The 17,355-nt window shown below is 40.0% G+C and overlaps 1 protein-coding gene across 3 annotated transcripts in view; it reads left to right on the plus strand.

The window, feature by feature from the left end:
• The window catches only part of LOC108790560 (rho-related GTP-binding protein RhoC), a 62,405-nt gene that overhangs the window by 33,111 nt on the left and 11,939 nt on the right, over positions 1-17,355 (plus strand). For all 3 annotated transcript variants that reach the window (XM_018560850.1, XM_018560851.1, XM_018560849.1), the window contains exon 2: positions 15,907-16,064. In XM_018560850.1, the coding sequence (XP_018416352.1) occupies positions 15,909-16,064 (156 nt within the window). In that variant the 5' untranslated portion in view covers positions 15,907-15,908. The remainder of the gene's footprint in view (positions 1-15,906; positions 16,065-17,355) is intronic.

Genomic DNA, 17,355 nt, shown 5'->3' on the forward strand with positions numbered 1-17,355 from the left:
CCCCCCCCCCCCCCCCCCCCATGGTGCTGTATTGCAGGGGTAGTGGGATTTGTAGTCCTCTATACCTGATGGTACAGCTATAGAGGGCTACAAATCCGAGGACTACAAATCCCAGCAATACATTATACACTGTTTGTATAATGTACTATTGCTGGCATTTGTTGTATTCCTATATAGCTGGTGGCATTCTGCATTGCGCCGTATAATCATTATACAGCGCAATGCAGAATATCACCAGCTATATAGGACTACAAATCCCAGCAATAATAGATTATACGGAGCAATGGAGAATAACACCATCTATAGAGGAATGCATCAGATCCCAGCAATAATACATTATACAGCGCAATGCAGAATACCAGCAGCCACAGAGGACTACAAATCCCAGCAATAGTACATTATAGTATAATGTACTATTGCTGGAATTGTATTCCTCTATAGCTGCTGGTATTCTGCATTGCACCGTATAATCATTATACAGCAGACTGCAGAATACCACCAGCTATAGAGGACTACAAGTCCCAGCAATAGTACATTAGAGTATATTGTACTTTTGCTGCGATTTGCTGTATTCCTCTATAGCTGCTGGTATTCTGCACTGCGCCGCTGTATAATGTACTATATTGCACACCACACTTTTTTTTACTTCCACTGCTCCAAGCTTGCTCCCTTGATGGACTACAATCTCAATATAAACTAGTAGTCCATCACTGGAGCCTTTTTTTTTTTTTATAATAGAACTTAATAATTGGCTAATTAATCGATTTGGAAAATCGTTAGCTGCAGCTCTAATCCGCTGATTTATATGCAGTGGTGTGAACTGTGCCCATTGAAACAAGGCAAATTGCCTTGTCTGTGCCCTTCAGATTGTTTTAAAAAAAAAAACTTAAGAGGGGCATTTTTTACATTTAATTTTTTAATCCAACTATCAGATTTCCACTATGAGGTGTTTTCCAATCTTTTCTTGTAGTTTAAATGAGAAGCATACAATTTCTGGATAACTGTCTTAAAACCTACTGCAATCCAGGAAGAAAAATAAAACGGCTTTCCCCCTTAGTTCAGCCTCAGGTATAGGTTGCAGTTTAAAAAAATAATGTTGCACAAATGTGGAAGTTGTTGGAGAAAAGACGTTAAACTTTTTGCTGGTATTTAAAGTGGAATTAAAGGCAAAACTTTTTTTATCTTCTTTGGAAAGCGGAAGAAAGTTTTACAGCCCCTCTGTGGTTTTTGGTTGTTTTTTTTTTTTTTCTTGCCATCTATGTCCTGTTTGGTAGGACTACTCTCATGCCCTGGCCGGCTGGAGTGGGGGAGGAAAAGTAAAGGCCGGCCCTTTAAAAAGAGCAGCAGGGAGAACATCACCTGTCCCCCAAAGTGTAGAGTCTTGACTGCCCAGTGTTAATGGCAGGAACCGTGCTCTCTATACTACAGTGTACTGTCTCTATACTGCAATCAGGGGCCCCATCCCCATATCAAATCTGGTGGAGGGAGAACTGTTGGAAGTTAAGCTGGGTATAAACGTTTATATTTTCCTCATTCGACCTGCGGGCGGATTCTTCTATCAACACTTAAAAACGTGGATGGAGCATCCCCCACTGGTTGCATTCTATTCTGAGAGAGAGCACCAACATCTGCTGTCAGAATACCCAAACAGTACGTACTCATTTGATCAGCTGATTGAGGGATGCCGGGTGAAAGGGTGCCGACAGCGGCACCCACTGTGTTCGAGTTTCCGCCAGTTCATCCGACGCTCATACAGTGTATACCGGGCATTAGTAAATGTACTAAACCTTACTTAGCCTCTGCCCTTGGCACCTAAGCAAAGGTGACATCCAATTGCTTCTGACATGCTGAGGCTCTCATATCCTCTAAGGCAATTCTGCATTGTGCTGGAGAATCTTCTTGCAAGATTTGGGATACTCGGCATGCCCAGAATTTCACTGGAAGGAATGTGACAACACTCTCTGCTGTGTGGAAGCCTGGGGTAAGGCAAGTATGTTTACTAATGTTTGCTCCTCAGTTGTTTTCACTTTAATGCAGCAATTTTATAAGCGGTGAGGAGACCCTAATAAAATGCTTTTTCGTGTAAGGTCCAATTTAGGCAGCCTACTTATGCTTTTCTAGAACGCCAACAATTGAATTTGCCCATATGGCTCTTGGCTCAAAAGATATATAGAAATGAGGAGGAACAAGCTGGTGAATGTCATAGGACCATGAGAAACCCCTTTAATTAATTTGCAGATGGTAAGTGTGAGTAGACAATTACACTCGCCACATGGTCTCAGTCTTATGCCAGATGTATTCCTCTCCATTGCTTTGTGGATGCTTCTTGATGGATTTCATATATATTTAAAATGTATTCAATGAGTCCATCTAGAATACTAATAAGATGGACTTTCTGCATTTCATAATATACATCTTTATTTCCTGCTCTCAGTTCTAAATGATCTGTGCATTATGATCATGAACTTATTGAACTTTTCGTTGCTGTCCATGACTCAAAACAATAGATATTGATGGGTTATGACATCTTGTATAGCATAATGACTACACTGGTTAGGAAGCATATAGGTCATAATCTACTCATTTTCCATAATTAGCTGAAAAGTTGGAGAACCGGTAATTTTAAGGTAGTCACTTTTGTTTTAAAGACTTCTGAACGCTTGAATATACAAATGTAAATATAAATATTTGTGACTTTTATGCAGCCTGTCATTTTTATAGCCTTAGACAGCATAAAGGTCACATTAAAAAAGCTCCTTTTAACTGGATTGTTTAAAGCAGAACTAGACAGACTGGACTTCTGCTTTAAAATTGAGAAGTCTTGGGAGGGTAAAATATACTTTTCCCAATACCTAGAGCCAGCGAGGGACACTGCACCTGTCACACCCAGTCTCTATATACCAAGAGCTGAGCTATCAGGAACCCCTGATCGCTCAGCTCTCTGCTTCTCCCTGTAGAGAGGTGTGAACCTGTCAGATGCCACTCCCTGCAGGGATTCCCCCTCCCCTCTCTGCTCCTCCAGCTCTCTGGAGGAACAGGGAGGGGACAGTTGGCTCTGGCTGTAAAGAGGCTTAGACAGCTGGGTGGATCCTGACAATATTGTCTCAATGCAAGGGTAGTTTTTTTCTTTTTTTTTTTTTAATCCGCTTACATACACTTTAGTGCCAAAACAAAATTATTACCCCAACTGTCTTTTTAAAACTTATGTCAAGCCATAAAAAAATTGACACATGCAAATTTCCCCATGTTTTATCTTGCACATCACTGAATATTTTTCTGCATTGCAGTGTTCTTAAAGGGATAATCATGAGGAAATGTGCATAATACACTGTCTTCCAAAAAAAAGGCACCATCTGGATTTAGCTAAGAAAATCGGTCAGAGCCTTTCATTGGATAATGAAGTTTAGGTTCAGCAACGTTATGTCCCCAACAAATGAGGTCAGCTGCCTACCTGAATATATTGAATGAGCAGGTTGTTCCATCAATGGATTTCTTCCCTGATGGCACAGGCACATTCAAAGATGACAATTTCAGGATTCACCGGGCTCAAATTGTGAAAGAGTGGTTCAGGGAGCATGAAACATAATTTTCACACATGGATTGGACCCCACAGAGTCCGGACCTTAACCCCATTGAGAATCTTTGGGATGTGCTGGAGAAGACTTTACATGGTGCTCCCACTCTCCCATCAATAAAAGAGCTTGGTGGAAAAACAAATGCAACTCTGGACGGAAATAAATACTGTGACCATTGCATAAGCTTATCAAAATGATGCCACAGTGAATGCATGCCGTAATCAAAGCTAAAGACAGTCCAATTAAATATTAGTGTGTGTAGTAACAGTATTGCCTTTTGATACTTGATGCCCATTTTTCCCTCGTTCATTCTGTAAGCATTGAACAGTGACTTCCACTTTCTCAACTGATAATGAAGGGTCTGTTGTAAAATTCAAACCCAAATATCTCCTTATGTTCTCCTTTGTGTGACGTACTGTTGCTTGATTTTTGCTTAAATTGTATTTATATCCAACCCTTTAGTTAGACATGCATATTACAATGACCTTTTAGATTACCAACAGATATGCTTGCTTGTTTGGATACAGTTAACTGAATTGTTTAAAGCAGAACTAAGACAGACTGGACTTCTGCTTTAAAATTGAGCATCCTAGATTTATCTTTTCCCCCTAGGACAATGATTTTATTGACTTTTCTCTTCAGAAGGATGCCACCATCTTTATTTAGTCTAGAATCAGTCTACTTTCCAGACTGAAGTGAGGGCTCAAGTGACATAAGTCCTGGGCCCTGTGCAGGTCTTGGCTTTGTTAATAAGTGGCTGATGCAGATCAACCCCCTGCTGCAGCTTCTCTCCTGGTGATGTTGCAGTCTGATCACTGGGCCAGAGGATATCATCCCAGCCTAGGCAAAGTCAGTGGCCTGGAGCTGGACAACTGCTTTTAATAAGGTAGTCCTTTTTTTTTCTTTTCCCCTCTTTGCTGTTGCTAGTATATATTGTCATATCAGGAATGTATTCATACAGACTTGTAGAGTTACTAAGAGGTCCACCTCAAAAACTTTACTCGTATCTTCAAAATAACAAGTGTTTTGCAATTAGTAAACAAAAATGTTTACTAATGACAATCTATAAACAGATACTTATTGTTTGCATGTTTTTTTTTTTTTTTTATTTTCTTCCCCAGTTTTTTGACAGTGGCTATTTTAACTAAGGGCAGGTTACTAGATCCTTCTTTACGTCCTGGAACGCTGGCACATGTGACTAGGACATGTGACCATGCACATAATCTCAGTGGTGGAAAATGCCTTTTACTGAGATCTTGTGAGATTAGAGATGCGATTTCCCAGCAATGCTCTGCTGATCTAACCTTCCCAGGATGCAATGTTTGGGCTATGTTACATTGTGTGTGCCAAAGTGGAAAAAGGGACATTGTAAATAAAATAAGGTTGGTTTAGCTAATGAATGTAAGATGATTTCATATCAGCATGCAGACCTGTATGCTGATGTGATTTTTAGCTTAAGGGGGTAAAGGTCCACTTTAATAGGCCACTTTAGAGAGTCCCTCTCCTGTAAAAAAAAATCCAGCCACCACATCAAAGTACTGGTAAGATGCAATGCATTACTTTTTTGTTCATGGGCTCTGATATGGATTATTATGTACTGCAAGGTAGCAGCATTTTTAGAAAAGGAGCACCAGTAACCTTGGATTGTTAAGAGAACTATGAGGTGACCTTTTTGTCCCATAGTTCTCTTTAGGGTCACGGGAGGACATATACTAACATGCTCCTGTGACCCAAAGCTCCGTATATAGCTAGCTACAGCTCGCTATATACTGAGAGCGCCACAGCCGGGGCGAATACCGACAATACTGTCCAGATCCACCCAGCTAGTTGATTGACTGCGGGCTCTGCCTGCCCCCCTCCCACGTCGGTTCCTCCAGTCAGCGCTGGAGGATTGGGGAGGGGGAATCCCTGCAGGGAGCTGTGGGTGACAGTGACCGCTCTCTGCAGGAAGATTATCGGAAAGTGAGCGACGGTATGTGTTCGCTCACTTCCTGATCAATAGGGCCGAAGTGTGACAGTTTCATTGTCGCACATCGGCGCTAACTATGAGTGTAAGTGAAAATCACTCACCTAGTTCTCCTTTTAAGAAGAGGATACAAAACTTCCTCTAAAAATGGGTCAGCATCAGGTACTTTTCAGAAGACTTGCAGTGTCTGAGCATTGTTTGGGTGGCTCAGGGTGAAGCTTATTTTTGTTCCTGGATTTAATCATTATATGGTTAAGTATCGGCATTATATGGATTAGTGAATGGTGCGTTTTGCTAAAGCAGGCATTATTTGCCAGTCATTCAATTCATAAGGTAACATTTTAGGAAACTTGGCCATTTAAAGTTGCAAACCCAACTGTAACTGTCATTTTCTTAGTTCTAGTGCTCATAGACAGGAAGTCTTCTTTAGACATACCCCATTTTGTATGCTATATACGGGTGGTTTTTGACAGCTTAACAGCTTCTTCTTTTTTTTCCTCCTGCTTAGAGCAGACACTGTGCTTCTTGTAACGGGAGAATTAGAGATGTTGGATCAGTAAAGTGTTAGAAGTAGAAGCTAATCAGCTTTTAAAAAGAATGTGTTTGGAATGTTATGAATGCATATCACTCGCTCTGGGCCTATCCGCACTTCCTCTCTCTTACTGGCTGAATTGTATGGTCTGAAGAAATACTACCACTTACAAACTAGGCTGCAATTCCTATTTTTTTCTTTTTGAAAGTTTTCTCCTGCTTGTCTTGCAATACAGTTTTTCTAAACCATTGAAGTGTATGCAGTTATAAAGCAATTAATATTATTTTTTTATATGTAACCGGTTATTTATTGCTTACCAGTACTTCCAGCGCTACACTTGATTGCCCCTATTTTGTTTTTTGTAGCATCATTTATTATGTTGCAAATTCTTTTTTGTTTTTTTGAGACCCGGTTTAATTAATAAAATCCTGTTTATTTATATTGCTGTATAATCTGTACTGCTTTCCTTTTAAAGCTGAACTCCAGGCAAATATAAAATACACAAATGACTGCCACTCTTTATCCATTAATACATTAGATGTGTTATTTTATACAAGCAGAGTACCACAATTTGACCTTGTATCAGTCTCTTGTAATCCCTGTATATTAGAGCTCCGGTTGGGAGAGGAATAAGAAGCAGCAGTAGAAGGTGCAAATCGGTTTTGCTGCAGTGCAAGGAGTCTTCTGGTAAGAGGAGAGGGCTGAGTGGCAGGGAGATGTCGGCAACTTCTCTCTTCACTGTCCAGTCACAAGCTAGGAATGGAGCAATACCTGTAAGTGCAACCTCACTGCAGCAGAGAAAAATCAGGTCTCCTGCCCTACCATGTGCTGTGTAGCAGCTGTATGTAAATATCAGGACTGAATGGATATGAATGCAAATCATTTGGCAGGTAAAACGGCTCCCATATGTATTTCATCTGTTTATCTGTTTGCCTGGAGTTCAGCTTTCAAAACAAATAAAATGATGCCCTGTTCCTTTATGTTCACTATACACTTCCAAAATGTTTATCGGTACTAATTTAGGCATCATTGGTGACTGACTGGGTACTCTAGTATTTAGAAAATGAATGGTTTATCCGACATGGCATTTGACCTTGAATATCATTTGCCTTTTTTTCAATTGTCAGATTCAAATGTTCAAGTTTTCAGGGCTAGTTCAAACCAGATGCAGCCCGTTCAGTTTTGCAGCTGCATCAAAAACGCATCACAATGCTTTCCTAAGGTATTTCTTGTGCTCTGTTCACACAGTGCAGTCCATTCTGGATCTCGACAGAAAGCATCAAAAACTAATCAGAAGGCACCTGAAATCCCACTTTAAGCAAAAAAAAAACCCTGCATCAAATGTGGTAGAATCGTGACAGAACGCATTGCACCACAGCTGTGCATACGTATGCGGTTCTGGTGGGAACTTGCCCTTAAAGTGACATTAAACCCTCAGATTTTTTAACACAAAACAATACTGTAATGTGTGCCTTACTGTTATCCATGGTAGTTTCCCTTCTCTTTGCTGCTCTTCCTTTTTAAATCCTCATGTCTTCTCATGCTGGGCAGAACTTCTGTTTTGCAGCAGACTGCCTTGTCTCTGGAATGGATACATGGGGGGTGATTTACTAACTTAAACACACGCACCAGGTGCGTGTGATTTTCACACAGCAAAACGTATTTATCAACCCAAAAAGTCTCTAAAAGCATATTTCCACTAATGCCATATATGGAAAAATCATGCACATGATGCATATATAATGCTGCTTCACAGTTTAGACAAAAATGGTTAGCTCATGCATTTACATTCCTGCATTCATCAACGCAAGCAACACAACATAGAGCTAATTTACACAACATCCCCTTGCAATTCATGCTTGGCTTTGCACAACACACGTGCTGGGTGTGTACACACTACAAAGGTGTTTAGATTCCACCCATAGATCATGCTGGGAGGGAACACACTACAGAGGTGTATACATGTTCGTGGTGTTGTTTATAAGGTTAGTAAATCAACCCCATGGTGTCTGTTTGAAGGTTCACAACCTGAGCCAGCACTACAGGAAGAGGCACTCAGCTGCAAAGGGAAGTTCTCCCCCAGCATGGTAAGAGATGAGGATTTAAAAGGAAGAGCAGCAAAGAGAAGGGAAACCACCATGGATTACAGTAAGGCACACATTACAGTATTGGTTTATGTTAAAATCTGAGGGTTTAATGTCACTTTAAGCACCGTGGGTGCTTAGGATCAAGTATAAGGATAGGCAATGCTCGGATCTTGCATAAAGTATCAGGATTGAATTCAAATAAGTTTTTACAGAGACCTAAAATTATTCAGGGGACTAGTAAAGAATGACTTTACTTTCATAAAATTATCCTTTTTAAATTTATATTTACAAGCCCTGTGATCTCACAGGGACTTAAAAAAAAAAAACTTTTAGTGCTACTGGACCAAGGTAAAAACAAAAAAGAAATGTATACAGGAGCACTATCTTCAGGTAGATACACCGCTATTTAAGGAAGATTGTATCATGACCAGAGATCAACTTTATAACCAATTGTTTTATACTGTAGGTTTCTGTCTAACGGAGCATAAAATTTAGTGTGCATTTGGGTTGCACATGGGCGTCTTGCCAGTCATTTTGTACTACACAACCTACCACACGGGACCGCTGTATGGTAATTCAGAAGTATATTATTGTATATTTGAAGAGGTGTGTGCTGAGAAGTGGGTGGTCCTGTGGTGTGTCTAATTAGGATGGGCATAATGTTATGATGGAGAGATATGTTCTATTTCATATACATTACTAAAATTGGTACCAGTGGGTGGAATTTTGACACTGCCACGCCAGCTTGTGGGGTTGTGTGCTGTATGGAATCATTACAAAAAATTAGCAGCAGAATGTTTTCCCTAGTGGCTTTCCAGACGCAGAACTGCCTGTAGTTCTGCAATCTAGTAACTGAGCAGATGGGTTTTCTTGGTGCGATCGCTTTGATTTCAGCCCCTTGCTGCAATATACCATGATAACAAATGCCAGAAATTACTAATGAAGGTAAAACTTTAAGGTGAAGCTGTGTTGATGAAAAGCAGCTAACCATAGTCATAGCTGGAGGGAACATTTTAAAATGGTGGAAACTAACTAAAAAACATTTAAACCAGATTGTAGTGTGCATCAAACTGTATGGGTAAAATATTTTCCTCCCTATTGCCTAGCAACCTACCGCCTTTAGTACATATTGTGTAACAATTAATTTGCTGGGGAAGAAATGTATAGCTGTTTTTTTTTTTTTTTTCCTGTTTTGGCTTTTACTGGCCTATATTACCGGGTCCTATCTTTTTCTTCTTGGATTCCTCCCCCAAAACAGAACAGTTATGCAACTTTGGCTAAAGTCCACATCTGTGTTGATAAAAAAACTGGTAGTTTCTGTTCATCCGTTTGTCAACGCAATCTATGTTTCGCGATAAGCTTTGTAAAAATTGCGTGTACTTTTCTAAAATCAATTTCCTGTAGCACAGTGGTGGGACTATAAAACTGGTACTGGGTAGAAGCAGGTGTATTTTTACATTTGAGATTTATCTATAAAAGTCAGAACCAGAGGTCTTGCTGCACTCCTTACAGGAAGGAACCTGTATGGGTGGGTGCTCGTAGTGACCACGGACGGCACCATGTATACCATAAACTAAGAAATCATGTCACCAGCACACCATAATAGTGATGCAATAGTCCATTCGATGCGCCCCCCTGAGGCACCGAAAGCGCTTGCATCGAATGACAATGTGTCATTAAATGGACGACTCTTTGCTTTACTATTATGGTTTGCTGGTGACATTTCTTCGTTTTATCTATAAAAGGTCTCGTACAGAAGTAGAAAAACTGCATTTCCCCCAAATAGTTTTTAAAGGATAATTGCACTTTAAAACAAAGAATAAGTGGACTTTGTTTTAAAGTGCGCATTATCTTTAAAGTGTATGTATAGCCAAATGCTGTCAAGTGTTTTTATTTTTTCGATTTGCGGTCTGTCTCTGCAAAGTAGTTTCACCTAATTTATTTGTCCTTGTAAGAGAATTTGATGGACAATCCCAATGTTTTTGGGCTGTCACATGAACAAGAGGGGAGGGAAAAATCTTACAATCTTACAATGGGGTACCTGTACTGGTGACAATTTTATAGAGTTGTCCTCTTTTTCTGTTGTGTCTCTGAGACAGGAAGTGAAGGGAAATCTCTCCAATGGGACATAGACAGCAAAACATAAATTGAGATGGTTTTTAACCCACACCTACACTATTTGTGTATTTTTTTTTTTTTTAGAATTATTTTTAGTTGTGGGGAGTGTGGACTATACATACTTACACTACATGGGCAAATGTGTTCAGATATAGTGTTAATTTTCCTCCCTTTTCATTTTACACATGTAATGCACAACATTATAATGCAGTTTACTTCTTTCAAATGTAAGACTGCAAATAAATCTGTGTCACAAAACCACAGTGTGCCCATGCCTAATTATGTATATGTGGGATCACAAATTAGATTTTCATGCCTTTGATCCTATTGCATGATTTTTTTTTTCTTGAAAATCCTGTGTATCAGGCAGAATTTGAGTGTTTTTTTGGCTTTCACACTGTGATGATGCTTCTGTCAAGCTGTGAAGAAAAAAGGCTGGTCAGAGATGTACGCTCAGTTTATTCTCACTAAAGCAGGGGTAGCAAACCTCCGGCCCTCCAGCTGTGGTGAAACTACAAATCCCATGATGCATCTCTCTTCGGGAGTCGTGGCGTTGAAGATCTTGCAATGTCTCATGGGATTTGTAGTTCCACAGCTGGAGGGCCAGAGGTTTGCTACCCCTGCACTGAAGGCATCAAATCTTCAGAGCACTGCAGAGTGCTTCATATGTTTTGTGTGCTCTTGCAGCTCCTTTTGCAATCTAGGACGAGAATGGCAGGTTGTATAGGAGACCCAGAGGACTGATGACATCACTCCCATGGTCAGTGGCTCTCAGGCCAAGCAATTGGCTGCTAGGCCCAGGCACTGCCACAAGGCAGCAGGTCAGAGAAGCCATTTCCAAAGACCCTGTCACCTTACCCTGCATGGACAAGGTGACCAGGTCTCTTGAAGACTTACCTGACCTAAATAAATATCTATCTATCGATAGATAGATAGATAGATATATCCATATCTATGTATCTCTATCTACCGATCTATATCTAGATCGATCTAGATATAATCTCAAAAATAATTTTCTGATCAGATAATTTTTGAGTTACAAACCCTTTAATCCCACTTCTGGTCTAGTTAGACATAGTTAGGGCCATAGCCAGGGCCTCACAAATGCCCCCTTGGAAGGCGCCTTCCAGGAAGAGCTTGTCTGTACACTTACAAGATCTTAGGGAAAGGTATGCATGAGTTAACAAAATTCCGAGAGATTTTGTTAATTCATTCACAGATCTGTTTATACCTCCTACTCCTATTACACACATTATGTAATTTGCTGACTCGTGTTATCGGGGATGGTGGGGGAGTGGATTGGTAGTGAACTATATTCTGCAAAGCCATCAGACTGCATCTTCTGCCCTTAGTTGAAATTGGCTACTGGGATAAGAAGCTAGAAATAAAATTAAAAAAACAAAAAGGTAGTGATCAAAACAGCCTACAATATTACAGAAAATGTATGTGTGTATATATCTATATATCGATCGAGATATCTACATCTTGATATAGATCGAGATATCTATATCTCGATATAGATCGATATATCTATATCTCAAAATAGATCTATATAGATATATATCTCCTATCTATCTCTATCTATCTCTATCTATCTCTATCTATCTCTATCTATCTCTATCTCTATCTATCTCTATCTATCTCTCTCTATCTCTCTCTATCTCTCTCTATCTCTCTCTATCTCTCTCTATCATAATATATATCTATCTATCTATCTATCTATCTATCATATATAGATATATCTCTATCTATCTCTATCTATCTCTATCTATCTATCTCTATCTATCTCTATCTATCTATCTCTATCTAATCTATCTATCTCTATCTATCTCTATCTATCATAATATATAGATATATATCTATCTATCTCTATCTATCTCTATCTATCATAATATATAGATATATATCTATCTATCTATATATTTGTATGTTTATGCAAGTATATCTATCATTGAACCGTATTTATAAAGCCCCAACAGTTTCCATGGCACCATAATGCTAAAAAAAAACACATCTAGCATTGTGGTTCTCAACTGGTGGGTCTTGCCCTCATCCTTACCAGAATTGTAGTTTACCTTATAAAGTCAGGCGGGTGCTTGTAGTGACCACGGACGGCACCGTGAAGTATACATGAAGTTCAAGAATTTCACCAGCACACCATTGATCAAGTGAAGTTAATCCATTTAATGACACAACAATGCCATCCAATGCTAGCACTTTCGGGGCCAAGCTGGGTCACCATCAGGCTAGGACTGACTATGCCAGGGAGCTCCATCCATACATGCATTGCTTACAGCTCCCTCACATTCCCTGTAGAGGGCAAGCAAGGGAGCTGCACAAGCAATGCACATATGGAGCTACACTGGACCCCAGCTCAGGATCCACTCCAGTTCTCATAAAGTAGGGAGACTGGATGGGTCTTAAAAAATAAATAAAACATTTTCGTGTCTGTGGTTGAGTGTCAGTGTTTTTGAGGGCCCCACGCAATCACACCTGGTGGGTGAGGTGTGTTGCGATTCATTTAAATGGCTCCCCAAATGTACCTCTTTCACACAATTCAATTGCCCGCACAGGAACGTGCGGTACTGCAATGCTGTGCGTTCCAGTGGCTTACGACTTACTGACCAAGGGCAAATGTGGGTCCTGAGGTTACACAGGTTGAGAACCTCTGATCTAGCAGTTTTCATCAAACAAAATGTGTACCTATATATGTCAACAGGTTTCCTTGTCACTGTAAACATTTTAAAATGTTACAAAGGCAAAATGAGACAAGATATCAAAATATTTTCTTACTCAAGGAGTTTGAAACCGAACTAATGGTTGGTGGTCTAGTGGGACCACTTGCTCCAAGTATGCATCCAGTGATGAAAGCTCCACGTTTTCTGCTTCTCCATAGCTGCCGCTAACTGACTGAAGTTTGCAGAAGTGGTTTTCACAGTCAGTGTCTTTCTCCTTTGGCTATATTTGGCTATTATGGTGCCCAGCAATTATGCAGCTCATATCCATGCCTGATTTAGTTGCATCACTTCAGCACTAGGCTCCACTTTTTGGCACCCTACAGGTAGTGTGTCAACTGAACTGTGCATGTACTGCAGACAAAGTCCGTAAAGTAACAAGTTGCTAGTAAAAGGGTATAGTAGTCCTTCCTTTTTTTTTTTTTGTATAGGAGAGAGATAGTGTCTTTAACAAACTCATACATGCAAATTTAACTTTTTTTGCTTCAGTTCCAATTTTAGAATCACTGCTGCATGGCATACAGCAAAATGTTGTTGCATAATTATAGTTGTCAGTTGTCAACCAGCCCAAACTCCCAGCTGTCAAAAGAACTTGCTACAATAGAAACATGAAAGTTGCCATTGTTGACTTCTTTTAGATCCTGTTGCAAATGAAAATTAGCAAATATGATTCCCCTGTACAGAAGAGATGTTGTACTTACCGGTCCTGTCACATGCACTGCTCATCTTCACTCTCCAAGAGTTGCTCTGGCTCCTGTCGTGCAGTGAATCCGACAATCTTGGAAATGTCCGTTTAAAAGGATTTCCTGGATACCAAAGGGCTATCAGTAAAACATTTGCTCATCTAGCAAGATGCTGACACAGAACAAGTATGTGAATTCCCAGTGTCCTGACACTACTTTAGACAAGTGCTGATTCCAAGCCGGTGGCTCATGAAGAAAGGAAAAGCAATTGATAGCAGCTCTTATATTCCTGTGCTGCTGGCAGATGGATGATCTGACACCCATCACTTTCCAAAATGTAAACATTATTTTTTTAAATCAATACACAAGTTTGTTCATTGATGCTTTGTATATCTGCCAAGATTTTAGCTTTAAAGATGCTTATTGGGAAAATTACATTTTTGCGGAGTACTTGCGAGTCTGCACTGAAAAGCTGCAAACTTCCATTGGCTCTGAATTTAAAATAATGGATAATTGTATAAACTACATTTATATAGTCATGATTGTACTGCGTGCGGTGTTCCTGAGTTCATTTTAGGAGTACTACCTATTGCAACTATGAATTGTGACTTTTATAGAGACTGTATTTATAGTATGCTTTCATTTGGACAGATCTTATCAGTAAGATGAGGCTCAGCAGGAAGAAATAGCTGCTTGTGTAATAAACATGTATGGCTGCATATGTAATTACAAATAAACATTAAAATACTTTTGATTTAAATTTACATTTAGTGTATCAGTTTTGCATATATAACTAACAAAGCTATAAGCTCATAACTAAGAAGCTTAAAACTGTTAGGCCATAAATGTGTTCGTGTGGTCCTGTATTTTTCGAGTCGGTTTACATGAGTATATTAGAGACCATATAAAATTTGGTTAAAGGGTTATTAAACCCTTGCATGTTTTTGCATATATCTACTGCTAGTAAGCAGTAGATATATGCAAAACAATTTAAAAAAAAACAAAACTTTTCAAAGGGTTAATACTTACCTGTGTCTCCGCCGTGCGCTTCCATCTAAATATCTGAAAATTTCTCAGGCAGCCTCAAAGGATCTTGGGGATGAGGAGAGACACAAGGTAAAATATATGGAGCAGTGTGCACCCGCACAGACTCCGTGGGACATGAGCGAAGGGGAGGACAGAGGAGTCGGTGCTGGATCAGAGACCTGCACCAGCGCTGGAGGGACAGCTAAAAACTACAGGAAAGATCGGATTAAGAGGCATCATTTAGGGTAAGTCCTTACATTAGCATGGGGGGAGGAGGGACGTCTTTTGCCCTTCATGTCACTTTAAGCAAATCATCACATATTTGGTTACCATTTGAATCCGAACTATTTTGCAACACTGTAATCTTGGTTAAAAATGTTCAAAATTAATTATTTGCTCAGAAGTGTAGTTTTTACAAAACAGTTGTGTTTTGATGCTTTTTATTTTTGGAGACTTGAGTGTTTGAACCTTTTTATTTAGGGTTTTCACTACTTTCTACCTGTTGGGATGGTTTCTATTCCTTTCTATCCCAGTGACTACACATGAAGGATTTTACCTCTTTTAAGGAGTCTCCAATTGTGTTGACCACACAGGAAGTGAGAAGAAATCTTCCTGACTGGTATACAGACAGCATTAAAACCGGATAGAAGTTCTAACTCTTCCCATCTATCAAAACCTAAAATAAATTAACCTATGCTTGTGTTCCCCTCCATGTGTGGTGGTTCCATTCTGTATCCCCTATATCGCTGTTGTGTCCTATAGGGGTTGGAAAATGGAACCACAGGGTGCATCAGAGGGCACAGGCATTTGCCACTACTAGAAGTGTGGGCTACTCAATAGTCTGAGGCTTTGTCAACAGCCCAGGGGAGTGGTGATGTTACTTACCTGGATATGGGACAGTGTTGGGGTCTAGAAATTGGCAATTGGGTCCGGGCACTGTCACAGGGGAGAAGATTAAATGCAGCTCCAATACCTAGAAGTGGCAGGTATTCTCGTTGGCTGCAGAATTGGTGGTCACCTGTTTGTAAACTAAGTAGTTGCTAAAGGATTATTGTTCTGTCTGCCATATCCTGTTTAAAAGCTTTTTTGGTAGGTACAGTGAAGTAATATCTGTACAGAATGTTTGCTTTATACTATGTTTTACATCTGCAACAATTCTCAAAATGAGTATCTTCTCTTCTCAGCCATGGCAGCAATTCGGAAAAAGCTGGTGATTGTTGGTGATGGTGCATGTGGAAAAACCTGTCTCCTGATAGTCTTTAGCAAGGATCAGTTTCCTGAAGTATATGTGCCAACAGTCTTTGAAAACTACATAGCTGACATTGAAGTAGATGGAAAACAGGTAAGGACTGACTTGCAGAGCAATGAAGTGATTTTCTAACTCTATGGTTTTTTTTTTCTTTAATTTTATTTTAATAGTAAATTGGTACTACTACCTTTTGTGGACTACACCCAAACAGTAAAATAGTAATACTACTACATTTGCATTATGAGGCAGTAATAAATGCGTTATTACAGTAGATTATAAACCGTTAAAGTAAACTGACAGTGTATTAATGCAATGCTCAGTTTCATTTGGAGATCTGCAGTGCAACAATATATAAAAAAAACAAATGGCAATGCTGAGAGGTTGGAGATAAAGGAAAGTATGAAAAGATGACATAAATTAGCAGAAGAAAAAAAATAGAATAAGAGAAAACAGGGCAGGTGTGGTGGTGGTGGTGGCAGGGTGGGGGTTACTTTAACTTTCAGCTGGTCCTACAAGGAGGATGAGTAGGCTAAGTTAGAGCATAAGGAGGCATCTTTCAAAGGTTTGAGGAGTGGAGCTCTGGGCCATTGTTTCCTGTACTTTTTCATAGCGGGCCATTCTGTTTGAGCTTGGCTGTCAATTTTTCACAGACCATGGTTTAAGATGGGAGATTCAGAAATTTTAAAAGTGCATTTGTCTTTTTAGATTGTAGGCTCTCACGAGCATGGGCCTCCAAACCATCTTGTCTTGAGTCGTGTTGTAACTGTAAACTGCGATGTGCAAAATATGCATCCAATCCTCCTGCCAGCTAGGAGCCCCATCCGATTTTACCTTTTGTGGTGATGGTCGCAAAACATGAATGAGCAACATAGAGTAGATAGTGGAAATGAAACCAGGCTGGTGGGGGTCATCCTTGCATCCTTGCTCAAATGCAGCAAGCCTAGGTTGTGCAATGGGATATGAGATGGCTATAAGTAGGAAGTATCTGACCTGAAGATACTAAAATACCTAACCATGACACATTGCACACATACACATTGAACCTAAAATATTTCAATGTGTTGTAGTTTGTCTTAAAGGCTTTAAAATATTTTGGTTGCATTAGGCTGACTAAGCGATGAAGACAAAGCAAGTCTGAGGAGATGTTTATAGAGCCACACAATAGTTTAAAGGAGAACTATGAGGTGAGTAATTTTCACTCATCCTCGTTAGAGCCAACCTGTGACAATGAAACTGTCACACGTCGGCTCTACTGATCGGGAAGTGAGCGAACATATAGCGTCACTCGCTCCCTTCCCGATCATCTCCCTGCACAGAGCGGTGACTTTCAGTCACTGCTCCCTGCAGGGATGTCCCCCCCCCCCCCCCCCCCCCCCGCCTCCTG

Source organism: Nanorana parkeri, unplaced genomic scaffold, assembly GCF_000935625.1.
Source record: "Nanorana parkeri isolate BGI_ZX_2015 unplaced genomic scaffold, ASM93562v1 scaffold481, whole genome shotgun sequence".
NCBI classification, from domain to species: domain Eukaryota; kingdom Metazoa; phylum Chordata; class Amphibia; order Anura; family Dicroglossidae; genus Nanorana; species Nanorana parkeri.